This window comes from Rhynchophorus ferrugineus, unplaced genomic scaffold, assembly GCF_030347505.1.
Source record: "Rhynchophorus ferrugineus isolate W39M unplaced genomic scaffold, kcgeb_rfMv2 rfM1, whole genome shotgun sequence".
In the NCBI taxonomy this organism is placed as follows: Eukaryota; Metazoa; Arthropoda; class Insecta; order Coleoptera; family Curculionidae; genus Rhynchophorus; species Rhynchophorus ferrugineus.
The window spans coordinates 25,266,566-25,291,478 of record NW_027472580.1 but is presented as its reverse complement, the minus strand read 5'-3'; the positions used below and the strand labels follow the sequence as shown (position 1 = coordinate 25,291,478).

At 31.4% G+C, this 24,913-nt stretch overlaps 2 protein-coding genes and 1 long non-coding RNA gene across 3 annotated transcripts in view; all 3 read left to right on the top strand.

Annotated features, from left to right (window-relative positions):
• Nucleotides 1–24,913, top strand: part of Shaw (Shaker cognate w) — a 455,944-nt gene that overhangs the window by 226,979 nt on the left and 204,052 nt on the right. The gene's annotated exons all lie outside the window — the stretch shown is intronic.
• On the top strand, nt 4,502–6,096 carry LOC143192069 (uncharacterized). The gene is made up of 3 exons (XR_013004703.1): nt 4,502–4,728; nt 4,776–5,157; nt 5,209–6,096. It is a non-coding gene; the product is annotated as an uncharacterized LOC143192069 (long non-coding RNA).
• On the top strand, nt 9,094–10,580 carry LOC143206919 (uncharacterized). Its single transcript, XM_076419818.1, has 2 exons — nt 9,094–9,792; nt 10,077–10,580. Exons 1-2 carry the CDS (start codon nt 9,292–9,294, stop codon nt 10,578–10,580), a joined length of 1,005 nt encoding a protein of 334 aa, XP_076275933.1. The 5' UTR covers nt 9,094–9,291.

The window sequence follows — 24,913 nt, the reverse complement described above, 5'->3', positions numbered from 1 at the left end:
AATCAGCGACATCTATTGGTGAAAATAGTATGTATGCAAGTGCTAGTCATGGAATGCTTAAGAATTTGATTTTCGAAATTCATTACTTTTGTTGTTTGATTTGATTTTTGATGTCAGTGACAAAAAACAAATTAAGACATCAAAAGATACCAATACAACAAAATAGAGGACTTAATGAACGAAATCAGCTGAAACTCTCAAAAAACCTTCAGATAACTTATCAGTAGAACAATCAACTCTTTCCAGACTTGACGTGCGATAAAAAAAATCCTAAGAATCGAAAAATGTCTGAAATTACGAATTTGAATAACTTAGTCCAGGTGAACCAAAGAGAGAGGTCTTACAAGAAAAACCAACAATAAAGAGTAATAAACTCGAAATGTGAGCTGACAAGAGTGATTTTGCATGTTATTACTCGACCACACAGCCACATACAACTTAAGCAATACTCATAATACAACTTTTATTACCACTGGTTCAGATATATGCAGCAGGTGTTGGTTGGCACACGGTTTAGAGAATCTAAATGTGCGAAAATGAATCGCTGTCAAATCAATAACCTTCTTTCGCCATGAGTAATATTTTAATTATTTTATGTTGTGTCAATTTTTCTTAATGAAATGCTATTTTAAAGTAATAAAGTGGTCAGAGTAAGTTAAGCAAGCGCTTAATATGACCAAGAGAAAGGATAATTATATGCCCTTTAACTACTATACCAATTACTTCTTTTTACGCTTCTACATCGCCTTGGGCACCTATCAGGAATAATTTAATTCAATTTTAGTAGTGCTATGTCAAATATATAGCATTAGTTTGTATCTGTGGATATTTCACTTTACATTCGGTATCGATGGTTTTCCAAAAGTAACTCAGACTTTCTCTTTATTTGTTATGGAGATTTAACATTATAATACATCAGAGAAAACTTGCTTCTCACTAGTGATATATGAACACTTGCTCATATGTCTGTTCCAGTCGTCTATGACTGAAACTCAAAACACCACTTTGAAACCAATACAATCAAGTTTAACAGTCAAGTTATAAATGGAATGACATCACTAGAAACAGCGTATGAGTTAAAAAATGATTGATTAATGTCAGCAGATTTTTTAATAATCATTGAACCTAAAAAAATACATAAATATATTTTCGGGTATATGTAGATAGTAACAGAAATATGCATTATACAAAAATGCCTTCATTTATACACAGTTGATATATGCATCAAATATAGTAATCCAATCTCTTATAAAAGACAGCAAATTAAAATATTATATGTAAGTTTTTGGGTTAAAAAAGACAATAAAAATGAGATAAATTTGGTCAATACACTTTCTTACGAATTGAAAATAAAATGAACAAATGTGGTGAGATTATTACCTATTCAAATTTTAAAATTCTGCCAGTAACATTTTTCTAGCTTGGAAAATTTGAGAGACATTTGCATTTTATAACCGTGGAGTCCAAGATCAATTTTAAGCACTACTCACAACGTCTATGCAATAGTGTTATCAAATATTATGAATACAAACAATAGTTATGTAATATAACCTCAAATATCAGTAAAGTGTTTATAAAAACTGATTTTTTCGGATTTCAATTTTTAAACTAATTTATTTAAACAATTCTTAAATTAATAATAGTATTACTTATAAATTCAGCTAGACGAAATATTTGTTTGACGCCAAAAAAAGATTATTAAAAAAGTTTCCTAGTTAATTGAAAACTAAATGAATGATATTTAGAAATTATGAACAATTTGTCCCATACAAACACATCAAAATTACCAAAAACTACGAAAATACATGTTAATCCGATACATTAATCCTGTTTCATCAGAGAAATACAATAATTTTGTTATTGTTGATCGCTCTGATGAGTCCTATTGTTGTAATTACTAGAAATTACTTTTATTTGGTTTAGTGATTAAGATTTGTTTTGTTTAGTTATTATATTTTCAGGAATATTGTTATTTATGGTCGTTTTACGAATTTTTAGATTTACACACAATTAAAGGAATTTCGAATTTTGACTTTAGTTTTGCTGTATGTAAGTGTAGCAAAATGGATAGTTAATATATACCAGAACTTATTAAAACTAGATTGCCTTTGAGTTTGATCTAGACGGAAATAAATTAAAATTTGAGGAAACACTGGACAAATTAATAATAATATACAATTAACTGCAAATCGAATATCGTTGCCATCAGTGAATGAATTAGCAGGCAATAAATGAACTTGGTTTAAGCAGTAACGAATAGTACGGAGAATTTATGAATAAGAAAAATGGCGTTTCGAAAGGTACAAAACACGCATTCTAAATAAAATTAATATAAAACTTAATTTTAATTTAAGATTTAAAGATGCTGAAGAGTCTAAAAATTATTTTGCAACAAATAACTTTAATGTTATTGATGATATTGCTAAAATCACTCCATAGGGACTTACACGCTTAAACTGTTCGGTTTCACACATTTTTATTATATTCGCTAAAAATGCTTGATATTGTTTGTTTTTGAACAAGTTACTTACTACATAATGTTAATACAAAACATTTTTATAAAATAGATACCAAATCACTTAAATTTGATATTTTCCTCTCTATTCCATACGATAAATTACTCAATTCAAAATGGACCGATAAAATAAATCACCCTCCATAACGAGCAAAAAATCCTGGATATGCAGAAAATCTGAACTTCTCCGATCCGAACGGAGTCTCAAAGGGTATTAAACCTATCCGCTCTCTCTTCGACCCTCAATAATGCCGTCGATCCGCAACTATTCCGAAAGGGTGTTCCTCAACAAGTCATCGGTGCCGCGTTAGCATAAATAATTTCGACGCATTTAAATTTTCATTAACGCGAAGCGGTAAGGAGAGGGAGTAGGACGGAATGCCACGTCTTTGATGATGGAGTACTCGGTGCTAGGTGGTATGTACTGGGAGATCGGTATTAGTTCATTGGCGAGTCATTATGATGGAAGGTGTTTAGAAAAACTATCGTGACTGATTGGTTTTACAATTGAATTCAGGGCTATACGGTTGACTTCAATCAATTTGGTTAACTTGTAAAATATGTTATATACTCTGCGACAAAATTTTAGCAAACATTATTCATTACAACATACTTTTACTAATTACAAGTATCAATATCATGATTTAAAAATGATCAGATAACAGGTTTCATACGAACTTCAGAAATTAAATTTATTATTAAGAAAACTAGTACTAGTGATCGCCCTGTGGTCTAAATTCAACCACAATTTATTAAGTTAACAATATTTCTCTCATAACAGAGTAAAGGTAATAATTTAAAAACAAATCGGTTTCCACAATATTTTGACATATAAAATTAATTAACATAATAAATGTCTGTATAACATTAATGAACTATATCAAGAACTAACACTCAGTAATTTTTCTTAAATGTCATTTAATTAAATCTATTTTCCATTAAGTTTCGGCAACCAACAGAGTACTCATACGTTTGAATAAGTACAGCACCGAACATTATATCAAAGTATCATAAATAAGATTAGTTTTAGAAATATAACAACTTCAGAGCATCAAATATAAATATTGATTATATGATATTTTTTTACTTTTATATTATATACATAAATAATAAAAATGATAAATGAAATAATACATGTTTGTATATTAAAACACAATATATGAATGAATTACACACAAATGGGTAATTCATATCTGTTCATATCATAATATATGATTCATATCTGTTAATACTCTTTATAATTGCTAATATTTGTTTTAACTCTTGATGCAAAAATTACCTCCAACAAATGAGGAATTAAAATTCTATGAATCTATTTTATAACAGTTAATACTCTTTATAATTGCTAAAAAAAATTTATTAACTCTTGATGCACAAATTTATTATCTGCAATATCCGACTAGTGCTTTGTTAAGGAATGCTTTTACTAAAGAAAAAAATGACAGAAGTTAATACCACTAAAATTTGCAGAAAAAAATTTATAACCTTTAAATTTAGGTCTAGTATAATAATATGCTATATAGTATACTATGATATATTATTTTCCTTAGCTGTTTTCTGGTCACCAGACATCATATTAAATCAAAAGCTGAATTGAATATTAGGAAGATATACCATTCTTTTTATTATCGAATTTTGTAAATCTGCGTTAGGATATGTTCAGATATATCGGGATTTTCTTTCTTAGCGGTATATAATACCCTCCGGTAAAGCGGAAAACTTAATTTGTTCCATGTATAAAAAATGTAAAATATTATATTACGTGATCTTGATCATACAGGGAATATCTGTCTAAAGTTGTAAATTAGTTCTACAGTCAGACAATATTATCTTTGTCATTTTATACTATTTAAAAAGAGATAGAATGCTGTTAGAGAAGTTCGAACATGTAACGAAATGAGCGTGCAAAAGTTGTCCCCTTGCCAAACGTCTGAAAATTCTTCAAAATATTATAATTACGGGTTATAAACCGGCGAACATTTTAACGCTTTGTTTTAATAAATTTGAAATCGCCCCCGTTTTTATTGAAAATATTTTTTGCGCCTTGCAGCTGCACCGTATATAAGTACGGACACGGTCACTAACGTATCTCAAGAAATAAAAAACAATATAACCTTAAATTCGCCAAAAACAAACCCTTTTTATGCGAAACAGGTGACGAATCAAGATCAGTTTGGTGTTTCAGAGATCAAATATACGAAATGTATAAAACAGTAAGTAGATTTTTCAATCGAAACATAATTTAATACAATTATTTCAGTGAATATTGTTAGTCTGGAAAGTATCCATAAAAATCCAAAAGATATACAGCTATTTGAGAGATGTAGAACATCCGTTTAGACTTTGTTGGATAATATAGGGTTTAAGTGGTTTAAAGATAACCCGCGAAGGGGTTTAATGGAACTTCCAGATATTGCTTTTAAAAAGAATACAATTTTTAAAAACATATAAGAAAATCAAGGAAGAAATATATCAATTTATATATTTAAATGAGACATGAATATTTCAGAATGGTATATTGGGTTACTCATGGCAGGATGATAATAAATATTTTAAAGACAACGAAAGCTGATGTAAAAAGGTTATAAAAAAGTCATAACATTTATTTACTGCAGACATATAGTTCTTCATGCTGTTACTTGGTAAATATAAATAAAATATTTAATTGCATTATATGTAATTTAATTTTTTAGAAATAACCCTGAGAAAATATACATAGTGGATAAGATTACTGAATGTTAAGGCCACTTCCTCCCTATCACTGCATTTTTAATCCAATTGAGTTGAAATGGGGTATTGCAATAGATATTTAGGTCAAAGAGGATATTCAAACCAGAACTGTCTGGATTTATGGAAAGAGGCATTGTTGAAAGGCACTGAAAATAGTACCTTCGGTTTGTGTGAGAGCGATCAGTCATATTGAAGAAGAAATGACAAATGGTAGAATCTTGAGCAAGTTTTTGATAGATTGGAATTAGACAGCTTAGTTATTTACTTGGTCAGTTTTTCTGGAAGTGACAGTGACTGAATAAAACCTTTTGAATGTTGGTTTATGACTCAATGCTTTAGTTGTAGGGAATTGTATTATAGAAGCTTCAGTAGTAGCTAGTGAAAGCTTTATGAGCATGTGTGTTTTTGTTCAGAATATACATGAACATTTGTTAACATGTATGAGGAGAGAAATTACACTAACTGTATTGCAGATATGCAAAGGCATTAAGGAGTGATTAAATGTAGTTTTATCAAGAAAGATGTAGACAGATAGTAACAGGACAAACTAAAGAGAAATATAGTAATATCATAATGACTTTACAAGGACATATTGCATCAAAATAAACAAGAACTAAGCATAAAACATAAATATGCTTTCTAATGAAAGTAAAATACTTTACTCAAATATACAATTTTGAATTATGTAGATTAGGCCTTCGGGGGATACCACTACATAAAAAAACGCGCCTAGAACCCTACCTATATTAGTGTGGAAAAAATTTTAATGTATATATAATAAAACAACTCTAACCTATAAATTATTGTGGCTCTATAGTTAATTGTAGTTTTAAGTTCTTCGATAATATATGTATTAGATGTATAATAATGTTAAAATAAATTATATTTAATAGAATATTTGTTCAATTATTTTATTTATATTAAAATTTTATTATTTGTCAGAGCTAAAATGTACTAAAACTCAGAGTAGCTGCGGCAACTTTGCGACGTTTCCCATGTCATTGCAATTTTGAATTGACTATACTTGGATATATGTATGCATCCAATAGATATATCTGAAATATTAAGTAAATATGGTTCGATAACATGAACATCGAGTTTATCAATTAAACTGAACAAGTAGGTTATATAATAAATATTTTTAATCTGCTTTTAAGAATTATAATGTATTAGTCCCAAATTGAATACTATAGTCGTGTGTGACGATGAAGATAAAATTATGTATCGTAAAATTTTAATGTCGAAGGTAGTAGGGGCATTATTCGTAGACAGGAACTAACTAGCAATTAAATTTTACACTAATTACATTTGGGTTTTACTATCTTTTTGGATTTATGTGGGTGTTGTGAATAATAATACAGGCTATTAGTAATTAAGTGGGTTCTGGGTTATGACGAGATGGATTTAAATGGATAGTGTTGTAATCTCGTTATGTACTTACATGTTGTTGAACTTATTTGTTTACGGTTCTCTCCATTTCGAATTTTAAACGGTCGTTTACCAAATCATTAAAAAAAGATATAAATAAGCCAGAATAGGTAAATTAAATTTTGTCCACTCTTTGCCTTTTTCTGTCTTCAGATTAGTATACTATTTTCTGATTTATATACTATGTCTTTCTCGTTTAAGCTTCATGTAGTTGCCATTCCTTCAACATTTTAAAGTAGTCAAAAATTATTGTATTCTAATTGAATATTCCAAAAAGTCTTTTAAATATGTTTCAACTTCGACCATGTTTTCCTCGTTAGTGATCTGCCAATGTCACTTTTTACTTTATTTTTAAATTAAGACAATAAAAACTGAAAAGTCGGATCTTATGAATACATTAAATGATATAATAATACTGTAAATTATATTTGCAAGTGTGTGTTCCTGAAATACGTCGATCGAGGATGATTTTTCGATGGAGGAATCTATTTTTTTTGCCTGAATGTGGGAAGGGGAATCCTGTTACGGATACCCGGTCGAGGAGACCCGGAAGAATAAATGAGTTTGACTGGTTATGTGGAGACTGCCTTTGGGCTACCCACTAAACCCGACCCTATCAGCTGATCCAATGACCCTAACTGATACTTGCCGGGGAAGGTCGAGACAACTTGGTGTTAGAGCACGATGGGGTAGTGTCGGCTAGTGATTAAGGCCACGAAGAGCCAAATGAGTTATTGGCCTAAAATATCGACCAGCTCGGTAATACATCTATTGTCCGAGAGACGAAGAGTGGAGAAATATCTAGAGTAGAGCTCGGATATATAATCGTGAACTTAGGGGACGTTTGTTTCTCTATAAATTTGATTAATCCCGACGAACCAGGGGGCATTATTACTCTTGTGAAAATTTTATTTTGAAATACTTGAATACGTTCTACCTGGCTAGGTGAACCAACAAGAGTCTAATATTGTGTTTTAGTCTTATTTCAGGCTATTTAACAAAACTTCTGAAAAAGAGACAACATGCAATATTTGTCTACATTCTACATTAAGTAGTTCCACCTATTAAATACTCTAAAATATAAATATCTTTAAAGAACACATACATTTTTAGTTTTTCAACTGTCCAATCCATAGTGATTTCCATGACCAAATTTTAAAAGTTATTATGAGGTGTGATTGTATTTTTGGTTTAATGAAGTTAATGCAATATCAAGAGAGAATGATTTAAAGTTTACCTTCAATATATCAAGATAAGTTAGAACTCTAATAGATCACATAAAATTGATGACACTAAACAAATATGGGAATGCATTATAGAATAATTATAGATATTTTAATTTTGCCTAGAATAGAGTTCATAATTGTATTTTTGTTGCTTTTTGTTTATATATATATATATATATATATATATATATATATATATATATATATATATATATATATATTATATTTTTTACACTTATGTATATTTGTGTAGGACTTTATTTTAATAAAATAATTTTAAAAATTAAATTTGGATTTTTATTCGGATTTATTTGGATTTATACTAGTATCGAATAAATGTGACGTCACAAAATAATCAGGCGAAATGGCAAACCAATCAAAGCAAAGTATTTTCCTTACAGGTTTCTACATAACTATTTTAAACTAACCAATCAAATTCACGTTGCCAGCGCCGCCAATGATTGAACTAAGCAATATTTTGCCCCACTACTTACCATTGGAGTTGCACACCCCTGGTTGGACTGCACCTAAAATGATCAAATTATCTATAAATTACTTAAAAATATTTTTATTATTTTATCGACTATTAAAACATTTCGGTTATTATACACAGCACTAATATTCGTAATATAATTGATTAGTGGTTAATAGGGCTTACTAAAAACTGACCCTCTTCAATGCTATGAATTCAGCCTTTCCAATTTTGTAATAACCAGTTTACCTTTGCGGGTTTAAGTTGACCATATACGCATGTTTTCTAACTTTTAAATATAATTGCAGTATAAGAAAACTAAGATATAAGACAGTTTTAGCAATATATATATATATCTTATATATAAAAATGAATCGCAAAATGTGATGGTAAGCGCATAACTCAACAACGCCTGGACCAATTTGGCCAAATCTTTTTTTAAAATGTTCGTTGAAGTTCAAGGATGGTTTCTACGGCGAGAAAAATTAGAATTATTGCTGGAAAAACCCTAAAAAAAGCCCTTTTTGTTTGAATTTGTTTCGTGTATCAGTTGACAATTCATCTGTCATCTGTCAAAAGTCATCTGTAACAGACAACTTTTTTTTTAAATTTGATATGACTTGAACTCAAATCCTTTTAAGCCGTACGAATTGTTTTATTTATTTAAAATTTTTTATTTATTTAAAATTTAATTCAAATTTTAAATAAATAAAACAATTCGTACGGCTTAAAAGGATTTGAGTTCAAGTCATATCAAATTTAAAAAAAAAAGTTGTCTGTTACAGATGACTTTTGACAGATGACAGATGAATTGTCAACTGATACACGAAACAAATTCGTATATCGTGTTTTGTGCAGAGTGTTTAGTTAGTTAGTGTTTGTTTAGTTCGTGATTAGTGAAAAAATAATTTATATTTGATATGCCTCCTATAAGACGAAGCAATTTAGGTAGAAGAACCAGAAATGCTATAAACCAAGCTAATTACCGATATAATCGTATTGCAAAAGAACGTGACGACGGAAATGAACGTGAAAGAATTCGGATATCACAAACGCGTGAACCGCGAGCGCGACGTTCAACTAATAATCGCGCAAGTTTGAATCGAGCTGCTTTCAGTTACGATGTGTCAATTGACTACAGTAACTACCAATGTGTTGTTATTGGTTCTATGAACTTGGTTTGCTCACACTGTAAGGCATTAAAATACAAAAACGAAGCCAATGGATTGTGTTGCGCAAATGGTAAAGTGAAATTGATACAATTGGATCCACCACCAGAACCATTGTACTCATTGGTTTCAGGAATAGGAACAGATTCTATACACTTTTTGACACATATCCAACAATATAACAATTGCTTTCAAATGACTTCATTTGGGGCAACAAATGCAGTTCGGGAAAATTTTATGCCAACTTTCAAGGTATGTATTATAGCAGTTAATCATAATTATTTTAGCGAACAAAATTTTCTGTCACCAAAGTTAAGATGTGTTACTAATCTTCAATTTCTTAATGATTACGAAATATATCACTTAGTCATCATATTATATGGTGATTCAGTTTCAGTGACACTTTTATTATATTTTATAATTGATAGATATTAGTTAAAACTAAATATATACTTTTTAAGATCAAATATTATTTAAGTTTGATCACTGACAATCCATTAATTTATACCACACCATAATATTTTTTTTATTTACAGATACAAGGGCAAATATATCACAGAGCAGGTTCACTGTTACCAGTGTCAGATAGCGACAACAAATTCCTGCAAATTTATTTTATGGGCAATTCACCACAAGAAATTGATCTGCGTTGTGCACATAACAATTTAGTAAAAAGGTCTATTGTAGAACAATTACAAAATTTATTTCATCAACGCAATCAATTGATTATATTGTTTAAAACTGCCCTGGATCTGATGCCATCCGATAATCACAAAATTGTAATCAGAGCTGATAAAACACCTGCAGGTCAACATACAAGACGTTTTAATGCACCAACTATTGATGAAGTTGCTATCGTTGTAGTTGGAGAAAACTTGGAATCCCGTGATATTGTTTTACATCGTCGGAATGATCAATTACAACGTATAAAGGAAACACACCGCTCATATGATGCACTGCAATATCCCATTATATTTTGGCAAGGTGAAGATGGCTACGATTTCTCAATAAAAATGATAAATCCCATTACAGGTAACTAAAATATTAGTTTAGCTATGGCGATAATATCTCAGTCACTATATTATGTATTTTAATTTTATATTTGAATGTTATTAAAACAAAATCTGTTTACAGGTTGTGAAACCAACAAAAAAGTCAGTTCAATGAACTATTATTCATACCGCCTAATGATTCGGGAAAATGAAGATAATCACATATTGAAATGTCGCCGATTATATCACAAATATGTTGTTGACATGTATGTTAAAATTGAAACGGAGAGATTAACATTCATCAGGTTGAATCAAACCAAACTCCGATCTGAAGAGTATATTCACCTTCGAGATGCGATTAATACTGATGGAAATGCACAGAATGTCGGTCGGATGACTATTCTTCCAGCAACATACATCGGAAGCCCTCGGCATATGCACGAATATGCTCAAGATGCCATGTCGTATGTTCGTCATTATGGTACAGCAGATTTGTTCATCACATTTACATGCAATCCGCAATGGATAGAAATTAAGCAGGAGTTATTCCCTGGGCAATCACCCATTGATCGTCATGATATTACAGCCAGAGTCTTTAGACAAAAGTTGAAATCTTTAATGAATTTCATCGTAAAACATAATGTGTTTGGTGAGACACGCTGCTGGATGTATTCTGTGGAGTGGCAGAAACGAGGATTGCCACATGCACACATTTTGATTTGGTTGGTTGAAAAGATAAGGCCAAATGAAGTTGATGCAGTGATATCAGCTGAAATCCCTAATGTACAAGTAGATCCTGGATTGCATGAGGTAGTTATCAAAAACATGATACATGGTCCCTGTGGAACTCTTAATCAAAATTCACCGTGTATGATGGATGGTAAATGTTCAAAACGATATCCACGGACATTAATATCGGAAACAATTACTGGTAATGACGGTTATCCATTGTATCGTCGCAGATCGACAGCAGACAATGGAAAATCAACAATTGTCAAATTAAATCAGCAAGATATTGAAATAGATAATCGTTGGATTGTTCCATATTCACCCATTTTATCAAAGGCATTCAAAGCACACATCAACGTTGAATCTTGCCATTCAGTGAAATCGATTAAATACATTTGCAAATATGTAACCAAAGGGAGTGATATGGCTGTGATTGGAATTGGTGCAGAGAATTCTAATGATGAAGTTACCCAATACCAAATGGGCCGCTATGTTAGCAGTAATGAAGCAGTTTGGCGAATATTTTCTTTTCCTATTCATGAGAGACACCCTTCTGTTGTTCACTTAGCTGTACATTTAGAAAATGGACAAAGAGTGTATTTTACAGCACAGAACGCAGTACAAAGAGCTGCTCAGCCACCATCTACTACATTAACCAGTTTTTTTGAGACATGCCAAAACGATGATTTCGCACAAACATTGCTATATTCTGAAATGCCAAAATATTATACCTGGAATCAATCCTCAAGGAGATTTATACGACGGAAACAAGGAAAACCAGTTCCAGGATATACAGATGTATATTCCACCGATGCGATTGGCCGGATTTATTCAGTACATCCAAGCAATGATGAATGTTTTTATTTACGACTGCTATTAGTCAATGTACGTGGCCCAACATCATTCCAACAGTTACGAACTGTTGATGGTGAATTGTGTGGATCCTACAGAGAAGCCTGTCAACGTTTGCAATTGCTTGAAAATGACGCTCATTGGGATCAAACTCTCAATGATGCTGTAATATCATCACACGCTCATCAAATACGAACATTGTTTTCTATAATCATATCTACATGCTTCCCATCAAACCCAATTGATTTGTGGATGAAGTACAAAGATTATATGTGTGATGATATTTTGTATCAAATACGGAATAGAATGGGAAATCCAAATATACAAATCAGTGAAGAAATTTACAATGAAGCATTGATTTCAATTGAGGACATGTGCTTGATAATGTCAAACAAACTATTAATTCAATTAGGCCTGACCGCGTCCAATCGTCCAATGCATGACGCTTTTAACCAAGAGTTGCATCGAGAAAGACTGTATGATCTCAACGCTTTGAAAGAATTAATTCAAACAAATCTTCCACTGCTAAATGAACAACAGAAGTATGTATTTGAAACTCTTATGAAAGTAACAAATGATGAAACTGGAGGGATTTACTTCTTAGATGCACCTGGTGGTACAGGAAAAACTTTTTTGATTTCATTAATATTAGCAACAATTCGCTCACAAAATAAAATTGCACTTGCACTCGCTTCGTCGGGAATCGCAGCAACTTTGCTTGAAGGTGGTCGAACAGCCCATTCAGCACTAAAATTGCCATTAAATATGCAAAGCAATGAAACTCCAACCTGCAACGTTTCGAAGAACTCTGCAATGGAAAAGGTTTTGCAGCAATGTAAATTTATTGTTTGGGATGAATGCACGATGGCACATAAAAAATCTTTGGAGGCTTTAGACAGAACCTTAAAAGATCTACGTAGCAATAATAACCGATTTGGTGGTGCAATGCTTTTATTAGCAGGAGATTTTCGTCAAACATTGCCAGTGATTCCACGATCAACGCCAGTTGATGAACTCAATGCATGTCTAAAGTCCTCCAATTTGTGGAAACATGTCAAAGTACTTCATTTAAGCAAGAATATGCGTGTCGAGTTGCAAAATGACCAATCTGGAAACATATTCTCTAAACAACTCATTGACATTGGTAATGGCAAATTTCCTATAGACATGTTGACTGGCTGCATTAACTTTCCTCAAAGTTTTTGTCAGTTAACTCGATCAAAAGATGAACTTATTCAGAAGGTGTTTCCAGATGTTTCTCAAAATTACAGAAACCATGATTGGTTGAGCGAATGAGCTATACTGGCTGCAAAAAACATAGATGTAAATGAATTAAATTTCAAAATTCAAGAACAAATTACAGGCGAATTGAGGATATATAAATCAGTTGATTCGGCTACTAATCAAGATGATGTAGTCAACTATCCACCGGAATTTTTAAACTCGCTGGATTTGCCAGGATTGCCACCTCACAATCTTCAATTAAAGGTTGGATCGGTGGTTATAATGTTGCGAAATATCAACCAACCGCGTCTTTGCAACGGTACACGGTTAGCGATAAAAAAATTACTAAACAATGTGATAGAAGCAACTATACTCAAAGGAAAGTATAAAGGAGAAGATGTTCTCATACCGCGCATCCCAATGATTCCGACTGATGTGCCTTTTGAGTTTAAACGACTACAGTTTCCAGTGCGGCTTGCTTTTGCTATGACTATAAACAAGTCCCAGGGGCAAACATTAAGAGTTTGTGGTATTAATCTAGAAAACCCATGTTTCTCACATGGTCAATTGTATGTTGCCTGTTCCCGTGTTGGAAAACCATCAGATTTGTTTACCTATGCGTCAGGTAATCAAACAAAGAACATCGTATACCACAAAGCACTACAATGATAATAATAATAATAATTATGATTCACATGATTAACAATAAAGCGATTACTTACTTTTCAATCCTTATATATGTTTTATTTAATTATTTTTTATTCACAACGCCCTATCACCAGGGTGATGGTTCTGTTCAGGAGAATTTTTTAAAATACGTAGGCACAAAAACTGCCACATTACAAATCTTTTTGACAGGACGAAGTCTGTCGGGTCAGCTAGTATATATATATATATATATATATATATATATATATATAGACTTATTATACCTTTATGAAATTTAATTGCAGACAAAAAAAGAAAAGTCACTGTCATACCGTTATTGAGAAAAACAGATTCTAAAAGTGCCGCAGAAACTCTTGATCATGTTGATTGCTTTTCGCGTTGTTGATTCTTTTGTGAGCGCTAGTTTTTTTGTACTCTGTGATGAATAATATTTCTTATTTTAAGTTCTGTTTTATCCACATGAACCATAGTGTTATGTTGACATTTCCAATTCATGGCAATAATATTTTCCAACCATAATAGATTATATATTATATTATAAAATGTTTGTTCAAGTTCATGAAGCACCATGAATTTGTCAACAGTAGAATTAAACATTCGATGTCATTTTAATATTTTAGCCTCTAAAAGATCTTAAATAAAATTATATTTAATTGGAAAAATTTAAAGACTTAGCAATATATATGTCAACAATAGGAGCCGAATTTTCTAACAAAGATTGGAAAACATGATCGAAGTCCGAAAATATATTCACATATCGGCAACGAGACAATGTACAATCGGTGAATTTAAACGAAAATTAGGGTTTGTTTTAACTTATTCGCCAGATTAGCTCCATTTGTGTGTCGGTATATTTCACACTAAAATTACGTTGAAATTACAAAGAAAATTATTTTGAAATATAAAACGATTTTTAAAACTGTAAGTAAATTTTCTGTTTCGATTTTATTGAACAACCTCATTTTAATTGCAAGATTAATATTAATACTAACAGAACCTTTAACAGAAACCTTAGCAAAACTCATTTTTGATGTATTTAAAGATGGCTCTGATTGGAATCCAGCGAAACAATAGAAGAATAGAAGGGCCGTGTTATTTAGGTTTCTTGTCGAGACCGATCTGATAATTATTTCTCGATAATCGTCGCAACGTTGAAAAGACTTTTTAAACGCCCTCATTGTACCGTTTTATTTTCCAGTGTTGCGAGTCGGATGCCATTTTCGGAATTTAATTAAATCGTACAACGGTAAATCTCGAAATGTCGCTTGAAAGGGGCCTTCAATACAAATCGTTTTCATAACTGGCGACAAGCCATGTCGATTATATCCTCTCTGCAGGTTCGATATTCGATTTTTATTAGCGACAGCCGCCATGGCGGATGGGAAAATGCCACCGAGCGCTTTCCGCTTTTTCTCTTTTTGCCGGCATCAGTCGGAAAACCGACGAGATTGCTTGACTAATATCGTGGCTTTACAATGGATAATGTGATGTAGATTTTTGGGTTTTTCTTGCGGGGATATATATATATATATATATATATATATATTACATAATAAAAGGTTTAACATAAAGACTAAATTATTGGAAAGAAGCGGCCACATTTTGGGGCGACTCCATAGTGATAGTGCAATCCTACTTTAATATAGTTTTAGTCCTTGTAGTCACTCGTCACCAAACACTATATCAATGTCTTAGAATGTCTGGTGCAGTTTTTTATTAGTCGCACTCTATAACAATTTCTTCCTGAAGGTACCAACCACCAAATCTGCTAATTGGCTATTGATTATACGACTGTATTATGTATTGTGGCGTATTAACTATGCCTTCACACAATTCATCTCTAATCACCTTACAGATTGAATTATAATACATACTTCCCATAATTGTAGAACGAATGTCATTCCAACATCAACCCGTTATGCTTGATTTAATGAATTTATATATTTCTCTTAAAAATGCGCAAAATAAGAAGCTCATGTAAAATTATATACTCCTAAAACAGATCACCTCCTGTTATTTTGAAAGTTTCCGTTATATAACCCAACTTTACGTTTTTCTGCAACTATTTTTTGACCATTGCAATAAAAGGTGGTTTGGGTGATTGCGTTTAAACTTTGCGATATCTCGATGACCGTGCTATGCTCCGGCAATGACAGATTTCAAGTTTTTTTTAAACACAAACTAAAAAGTTCTATCTAATAACACTCCAAACTATTAACAGTATTTTTCCAGATTTTAGTAGTATTTAGCTTCAATATTATTTTCCTTATTAAAACAAAACAGTTTTAATGAATCCGATATTAGGTTTTATCGATCGTACAACTGCTAAAACTCGATAGAGAATCATGCGTTCATCAGCAAGGAACCAACCGTTAGTAAAGCGCAATGATTGGTATAATGCAGTCTGAAGGTATATATTTTAAATTTATTAGTAAAGTATAACTTATTTGACTCTCTACAACTGACTTAAAACTAGGTATTTATCTAGAAAGACCCATTGGTCCATACTTAGACTCTAAGAAAGTAAAATAAAAGCTAGTAGTATCCTTCAGCGTTTTTCTCAATTAGTACGCTTCTCTATACAATTATAAGATCACACGGTTTGGTTCTCTTGAATATCCTTCCTAGTTCAGTGTTATCCAAGAGTTCGGTTCTTACATGGAATTGGAGTATTTTCTTCATGACACAGTTCAAAACTGATTATCTAGGTGTAAATAATCTTTCCTGTAGTATCTGGGTGGTGTCATCAACAGTACTTTTTTTACCTAACCCTAATTTTATTCTGAATTACTTGTATTATGCTAATATTATTTCTCGTAGAACATTCCCAGAACTAAATGTCATAGGTCAAGATCGATTAAAGTATTCGCTTCCACGGATAATTTAAATGTTCTTCCAAGTAACCAATACATTTGTTTTTATTGTAATTCGGGTCACTCTCTCTTCGTATATATATGCTCCTTCCGAGGAAGTTTCATGTTAATATTGAACCGAAAGTACTCAGCATTGTTATGTTATAGGTTAGTAGTATTTCATATTTATTTGTAGATGAATTTGGTAGTAGGTGTATTAAATATAAACTGATTTACTCTGGTTGATTTTTCTATCTACGCCCACTCCATTTTTACTTGCATATTTCCGCTTTCTCTTTGCTTTTTTGCAGTGTTATCAGCAAATGTAGCCATAATAACATTTTCTGTTTGTGGTATGTTACATGTATAGAGTAGGTCAAACACCGGACCTAAAACACTGACTCGAAGTACACTTTCTTTTATTTCCTTAATAGAACTTTTTGAATAAACTTCTTCTTCTTCTCTCTTCTCGTGTATATTCTAAACATCCTGGCTGAGACATAAGTGTTTATGTTTATAAATGAGTCCCTTATGTGAGATTTTTTCCAAGGTTAGCAATATTTTTTCTTAGTAGGCTTTTTCAATTGGGTCTATGAATGTACCTGGTCAATTGTTGAATATTTATTCATAGAACGAAGTTGATATGCAGGTATTAGATTTTTTCTATCTATGATTGGTATTAAGCTTTTCAACAGGAGTTTTTCAAATACTTTTTGGTGGTTTTGCAAGTTTCGGAATCATAAGAACATCAGCCCAGTTTCAATCACCCGGGACATACTTTATCAGGAATTCTGCATTGAACAAGGTGGCGAGTAGTATCAGTCATAACTCGGTACTCATAACTCCTTGGATTGATATAACTTTTTATAACTTTGGAGCCTTCTTTTGCTATAACAAGTTTAATTGTAAAATTTTCGCACTCGATGATAAGTAGATTATATTGATATTCAGTTTCATTTGGTATGAAGGATTGGTCTAAATGTTCGCCAAATGTTTCAGCTTTTTATTGATTGTTCCGTACACAATTTCCCGCTAGACCTCGCATAGATGACTGTACAAGGTTGATGTCTTTGAGTTTTTAACGGTCTTCTAGAGTGAACAGTCTGATTCCTTGTCACCGGTTAGATCTCGCAGATGGTTATTTATTGACAAGAAATTATTATAATTTAAAATATCAAAACGACATTTTTTCTTCTCGAAACAGTAGAACTTTAACAATAATCTATATTTCCGTCAGTCTTCCTACCGACCATGTGAAAGATAATACTAAATAAATACAATTAAAAAATTATCCAGTTTTTTTGTTTGTGAAAAAACCAACAATAGCGTACAACACAGTAGAATTGATTCAATCAAATTAATAATAATAATGCATTCGCTATAATTAGTGACCCTTAGGTGATTGAGAAAAAAACGAGAAGATCAATACGAAATTATAAAATACTCTTAAATAATGCCGTATATGCAATCATAGGACAATTAAATTTATGATGCAAGTATATTGTTAAAAGATACTTCGCAAAACTATTAACAAGGGTGACTGATATGCAGACGAAGGACATAAAAGACCATGATGACACCTCTCTCTTTCTCAGTATTGGGGAAATACTTTACGACGTCCAATATCTAGATGTTACTTTTTTAAACTTTGTTATTTGTTTTAATCGCTATGCTAAGAGCCACGAATACATTTCTAATGGATAGGTTCGTTTCTAGGGTGCGTTTATTTTTATTTTGGAATCCATTTTCTGAATGCGAAAGTAAAGAACAGTGCATTTAAGATTTTTCTACGTTTTCCTGATTATATTATAATGAAAATTAGTTCACTATAATGCATATTGGTTCTAAGAAGTGTAACCAGGTGTACATTTTTTCTTATTTAATTATTACATTGTTACTAGTCGTTTCTGTATAACCTACAATTTGTCTTTATGATAACTTAACGCTAGGTATATAACTAGGAGAACCTATCGGCCCTATCTCAGTCTCTTGTGAAATACTATTTATACATGTATATACTGTTTATATACTGCAGTATTTTTTTATTATATGCACTTGACTAAACAACACTACACGAGATCAGATGGTTCGATTCCATTGAGTCTGTGTCCTGTTCTGATGGCATCCAAAAGCTGTAATATTTCAATATTCTCATGAGAATGGAGTTTTTCCTCATGTCCCCTTGTAATTCTCTTTATTTCTTGACTTACTGTGGGTATCTAAAAGTCTCCATGTAGGTAATCTATAGTATTTGGGTCCGACAATACCTCTCAGGACCTTGTTCTGAAAAATTTGTATTTTGTATATGTTATTCTTTGCAGAACATAATTGAACTCCGTATTGTCCATATAGGTTTTAGTATTTTCTTATATAATAGTATCATTTAATGTTATTGGTGCTTGTACAGTCTGTTTAAAGGCGAACTGCACATGTACAGATTTACTTTAATTAATTCTTATTTTCCAATCTTGTGTCCAATTATTTATATTGTCACTTCCTTGTTGTAATTTTCGCGAGGCTTCCTCATTATTGTCTTCGACAGCTATAATCGCAGTATCATCAGCAAATGTAGACATCGTAATATTCTCCATTTGTGGTATATCATAGTGTAGAGTAGATAAAGCATTGGTCCCAGTACACTTGCTTCTGGTACACCTGCTTAAGCTTCTTTTATTGTAGGGTAAGCTTCTTCTTGTTTGACTCTAAACATTCTGGATGTAATGTACGATTTTAATAGTTCGGTGTGTTGTTTTGGTAACATTTTCTGTAGTTTATGAACAAGGCCTTCATGCCAAACGTCATCGAAGGCTTATGCTACATCTAAGAATATAGCTGAGCATATTTTTTGACTTTCGTAGGCTTTTACAATAACATCTGTTATTCTGTGGACCTGGTCAATTGTTGTATGCTTGTTAATAAACCCAAACTGGTGTGTTGGTATTAGGTTTTTTCTCTCTATGATCGGTTTTATTCTTTTGAACAGGAGTCTTTCAAAAACCTTAGATATTACTGGCTGTAGTGATATAGGTATATAGGGTTTTATTTAGTTTTTTGACTTCCCAGGATTTGGGATCATTATAATGTCCGCCATCTTCCAAATGCCTGGGACATGTTTTAATCTAAATTCTGTGCTAGGTGCTAAAAATAAATAGTGTTTCTTTACAAAGTTAATCTATTTTTCACTTTGTTAGCAATCAATGGGCGATAGTATTAAAAATATTGGCCAGAGTATAAACACAAATTATTTTCTAATGGAACTATGTCAAATACTAAAGTAAAAGTCACCACACTATAAGAATTTTTTTATCGTTGTATTTTTTACTAATAGTACTAAAAGTAAAAGCTTTCAATTGTAACGCATTTTAAATTGTTGTAGCTGCATAGGGCTACTTAACCAAGATAATTTGAATTTTTATTTTGGATCTATTAGATACCATGGAGTCAAAAATAAAAATCACTAAACAATTATGTTAAAAAAAAATAAATGAAATATTTGTCTCTATTTTGTTATGGCTACCTCTATATTACAAGATGAGATAAAATTTATAGATGCAAGGCAAATATATCAAGTAAGCTACCCTTGGCAATTCTGTCAAGATAATTTTAATATATTTTGTGTAGGTCTTTAAGCTATCTGCTCTATTTTACAATTAACCATTTCATCGTATAATACGTAAAGATTTTCAGTATAAATTGTTACAATTATTATGTTAAGAATATGAATTATAAGTATATGGCATATTTTAGTATTAAATAAATTATTAGAACTGTAACAGGGAATTTTTATTAATCTATTTATATTTCATAGATTTATATTTATATATGTAAGTTGTATATATAAATCTGTATATATTTATACATATTTTTTTCTATATATACTTTTTATGTTTTTATGAATTTTATTTGTCCTTTTTTAATTAAATAGTTTTTTATTTAAATTTTATTGGTTAATGAAACGTGACAGGTCTGCCAACGTGTCACATCTGCCTGGCAAACTTCATCAAAGAACCAATTAAATGTCTTCTAGCAAAATGTTTTTCTTGCAAGTACCCATAATGGAGATCCACACTGACCAACCAAATAACTTGAACGGGCGATTATGACTCCATCTAGATATTGCACGTAGCTAAACTTCTCTACAGGGACCCTTACTGAATTTTTTCTTTATTGGTCTATGGGTGATAATTTTGTGTTAGAAGAATTATTAAGAATACGTTGTTTTGAAATTGATTTGAAAATAATTATAATGCTTTTGAAGATATTCTGACTATTTTCATTATTTTTCTTTTTATTTATAAAGATAAATTTATTCATTCTTTTGATATATTTATCTATTAGAAATATAAATTAAAATTAATAGACTATACGGCTGGTATTACATCATTATAAAAAAGTTCACCAATATCTCTTTTTCAATATATATATATATATATATATTCCGCTGGATGCAAAAAAAACATATTTGCCCGAGAAGGTCGAATGGTAACAAAACAACTGAAATCTCCTAAACCCGAAAATAATGAAATACAGCGCGCCGATTTATTCCCGTGGAGGCAGAATTAAGGGCACGGGCACGCGGGGGTTACAGGGGCGGCAAGAGGGAGAAAGACGAAGGGACGCGCCACCGTTTTAATCCCAAATAAGCCACAGTGAGAAATTGAAGTCGGATCTTGTTTTTCGATTCACCCAAAACATGACTAATGAGAGCGATCCGCGCGATGCGACGTGGAGGGACGGGCGGGAGGTATCGGAGGTGGCTTTGGTAGTTTAAGGGTGTCGAAGTTGGAGGGAATTAAGTGCGAAAGAGTCGACGAAACGGCCCGCCAAATTGAAACTCCCGGACGCGATTAGGAGACTTCCCTCGTAATTGGAGCGACTAGTGGGAGTGGGCGTCGGGAGGCGGTGGCGGAGTTTCGGCTTTAACACTTTCGCAAAAGGTAACGAGGCTGAAATGTGAAAATTACCAAAGTAAAATAACGATCGGGTATTATCAACATTCATTAATAATGGAATAAAGTCTTAGAGAAAGTTTGTTTTATAAGTACGGTTATGTATTATTTATTTGTAGTTATTTTGTGCTTATGGATTTTATAACCAATAATAGGAATTTACAAATTAGTCATATTGAGTTGAGTCAACATTTCTTATTTAGACATTTATGGCATATATGTTACAACTATCTAGCAAGTTTATTTTAATAATGTTATTCAATTATAGGTCAAGAAAATTTCAACGTATAAAATATGTAGGGTTGTAAACACATTTATTTTATTTAAGTTCGGTTCTGAACTTCATAGAGTCAAGACGTATTTTTCCTTCCCGAAAAACGAGTCTCTGTAAAAATAAAAAAAAATACATCTGTATTTTAGTACGGTCAACTTCGGTTAACGATTACAAATAATTCCCAGATACATGATACAGTGAAACGGTCAACCCAAAGTGAACTAAATACGTGCTATCAAATAAAATACTTTCCATATTTTGAAAAAGTGAAAAAAAAAGAGGGAGGAAAAATATTTAATACAATACAACATAATGGATTTAAAAATATTAATGAAAGAAAACGAAGAATTAAGGACGTGTTGTGGACAAGGTCATCCTGTATCTGCTCTACACTACTGATATACAAAAAAAGCAAAATAAACACTACTTAGAACCTTTGATGACGATAGAATTATTATGGTGAACGACATATCTCTGCTTAGGGCAGTAGAAAAAGTAGAAGTGGCAGTCGACAAAATCTACAAATGGACTAAAGATTGGAAAATTCATCTTAACTAATAGCTCAAAATCCGTTCATGTTAATTTTGCATGGCGGTGAAATAATAAAAACCAAATTATATGACTCAATGATTGCCCAATTCCTCAAGCAGTATCTGGTAAATGTCTCGGCATCCATCTTGACGGTAAATTAAATTGGAAACACCATGTTAGACAAAAAGCAAGACACATTAGAAGCAAAATAAAATATCTATACTGGTTAGTCCGAAGATACTCTCAACTTGATCTAAAATCAAAGAAATTGATTTATCAGACAATCATAATGCCATTTTGAACCCATGAGGTTCAGATATGGGGAATTGCATTAAAAATCAACTAGTCATCCAACGCTGCCAAAACAAAATTCCTCAATTAATTAGCAATGCCTATCGCTACGTAACCAACGAAGAACTATACGATGACCTGGAAATGAAATGGATTTGCGAAGTTATCCAAGATTTCGCCTTAATCTTAACTAAATTCTACTAACGTGGAACAATGTTGAACTAATACAACTAGTGGAAAACGCCCAGCCATTCAGGAGATAGACGCAAACCAAACCATACGAACTTACGTAAAGTTATTTTAATTTTATAACTGAAGAATACATATTGATGTATTTATCTCGCACTCGTCTTGCTTGTGAATAATCCAAGTACAAATGACATGTACTAATAAATTAATATTTATTTTAGATTGTACTCAGCATATCTAATAAAGATGTTATCAAAAAAAAACAATTAAACTGTTTTTTTATACGGAAAGAAGCGACAATTTATTAAAATGAGCGAAAAAACAATACTGTCGATTCATTCCTATTTTAATGAAGACAAATGAAGCCTCTGAGGAAGTTTTTTTTGTAGGCACGGTTATGTAGTACTTATTTGGGGTTATTTTTCACTTATGTATTCTGTGTAACTAATAATAGTATTTTACAAATTAGTCCTATTAAGTTCATATTTCAACATTTCTTATTTATACAATTATCTAGTAATTTTGTTTTAATAAAGTTATTAAGTTTAGGATAAGGACATTTTAAGGTATAAAATGTGTAAGGTTAAAAAACTTTTCAATTGTTTTATTTTAAGAAGAGAAACGGCGACTTGTTAGAAAGACCAAACAATATTGCAATAATAAGCAATATTGTCGATTCAATCTTATTCTAACAGCTTATAGCTATATTAAAATTATTTATGAGTATAAGCTGTACCTTCGTCCGCTATCTTTCTTATGATGGTTTTCTGTATAGCAATGTTTTTATCGTATTTTCATTTTTGAGTGCCTTCAAATACCAATAATCTACGGCTGAACATCTGAGAGACTACAATCTGCCGTACAGTAGTGGTCTTACACCCTGAACTGCGATATTTGTGCCAGGAATCTAAGGACTTGAGATATTTTTCAAAGAATGGATGTTGTTTAATTATAGTAACTTATGTCCTGTGGTCTTCCAGTTTCGGCATTAACACTTAGATAACTAGGCTGAAAATTAACAAAGTAAAATAAAGATGTTTCGTTAAGTACGGTTATTTATTATATATTTATAGTTAATTTAATACTAATATATTATATAAATAATAATAGTATTTTCCAAATTAGTAATGTCAAGTTAACCTTTCAATATTTCTTATTTAGGCCTATACGGCGTGTATATTACAACTATCTAACAATTTTGGTTTAATAAAATATTGTTCAAATCTACGTCAAAGATATTTTAAAGTATAAAACTTATATATAACCCATGCAATAAAAATGAAGGTTTATTTTGACTGTGATCTATAATATATTGACAATGTATGGTAAATAAAATAATGAGAGAGGAATAATTATACCAATATAATTTATTTTAAAATTATATCATATCTAATACATATATCAGCGAAGGACTTAAACTACAGTTAATCGCACAGCCAAAATAATTAGTGGTGTACGGTTATTTTGTTATCTTTACGCCTTTAAGACCTATATATAGTGTAACAATGTATGAATGGATGACCTATATCGCTCAAAGAGGATATTCCAAACATTTCTAGAGATATTTCCCACACTAACAGTTTTGTTTGAAATTATTATATTAAATTATATTTTATTGAAAAAACTACTCGCTAGTTCTATTTATTTCACAAATTTGGTCGCTAACAGAGCTAACATTCAGGGGATCTTGATTAGTAATCCATCCTAAACGGACGTTTTCTTTTCCGTGAATCGAATATTATGTCGTTCTTAATTTTTTTAAAAATAAGAACAATATAATGTTTTAAAATAATTTTAATTAATTATATAATATTATTAAAA

What these genes read in the sequence shown, in the direction of transcription:
- LOC143206919 (XM_076419818.1), top strand. Translation starts at nt 9,292, where the DNA reads ATGCCTCCTATAAGACGAAGCAATTTAGGTAGAAGAACCAGAAATGCT. An exon ending in ATTTTATGCCAACTTTCAAG is followed by an intron (nt 9,793 to 10,076) that starts GTATGTATTATA and finishes TTTTATTTACAG; the next exon opens with ATACAAGGGCAAATATATCA.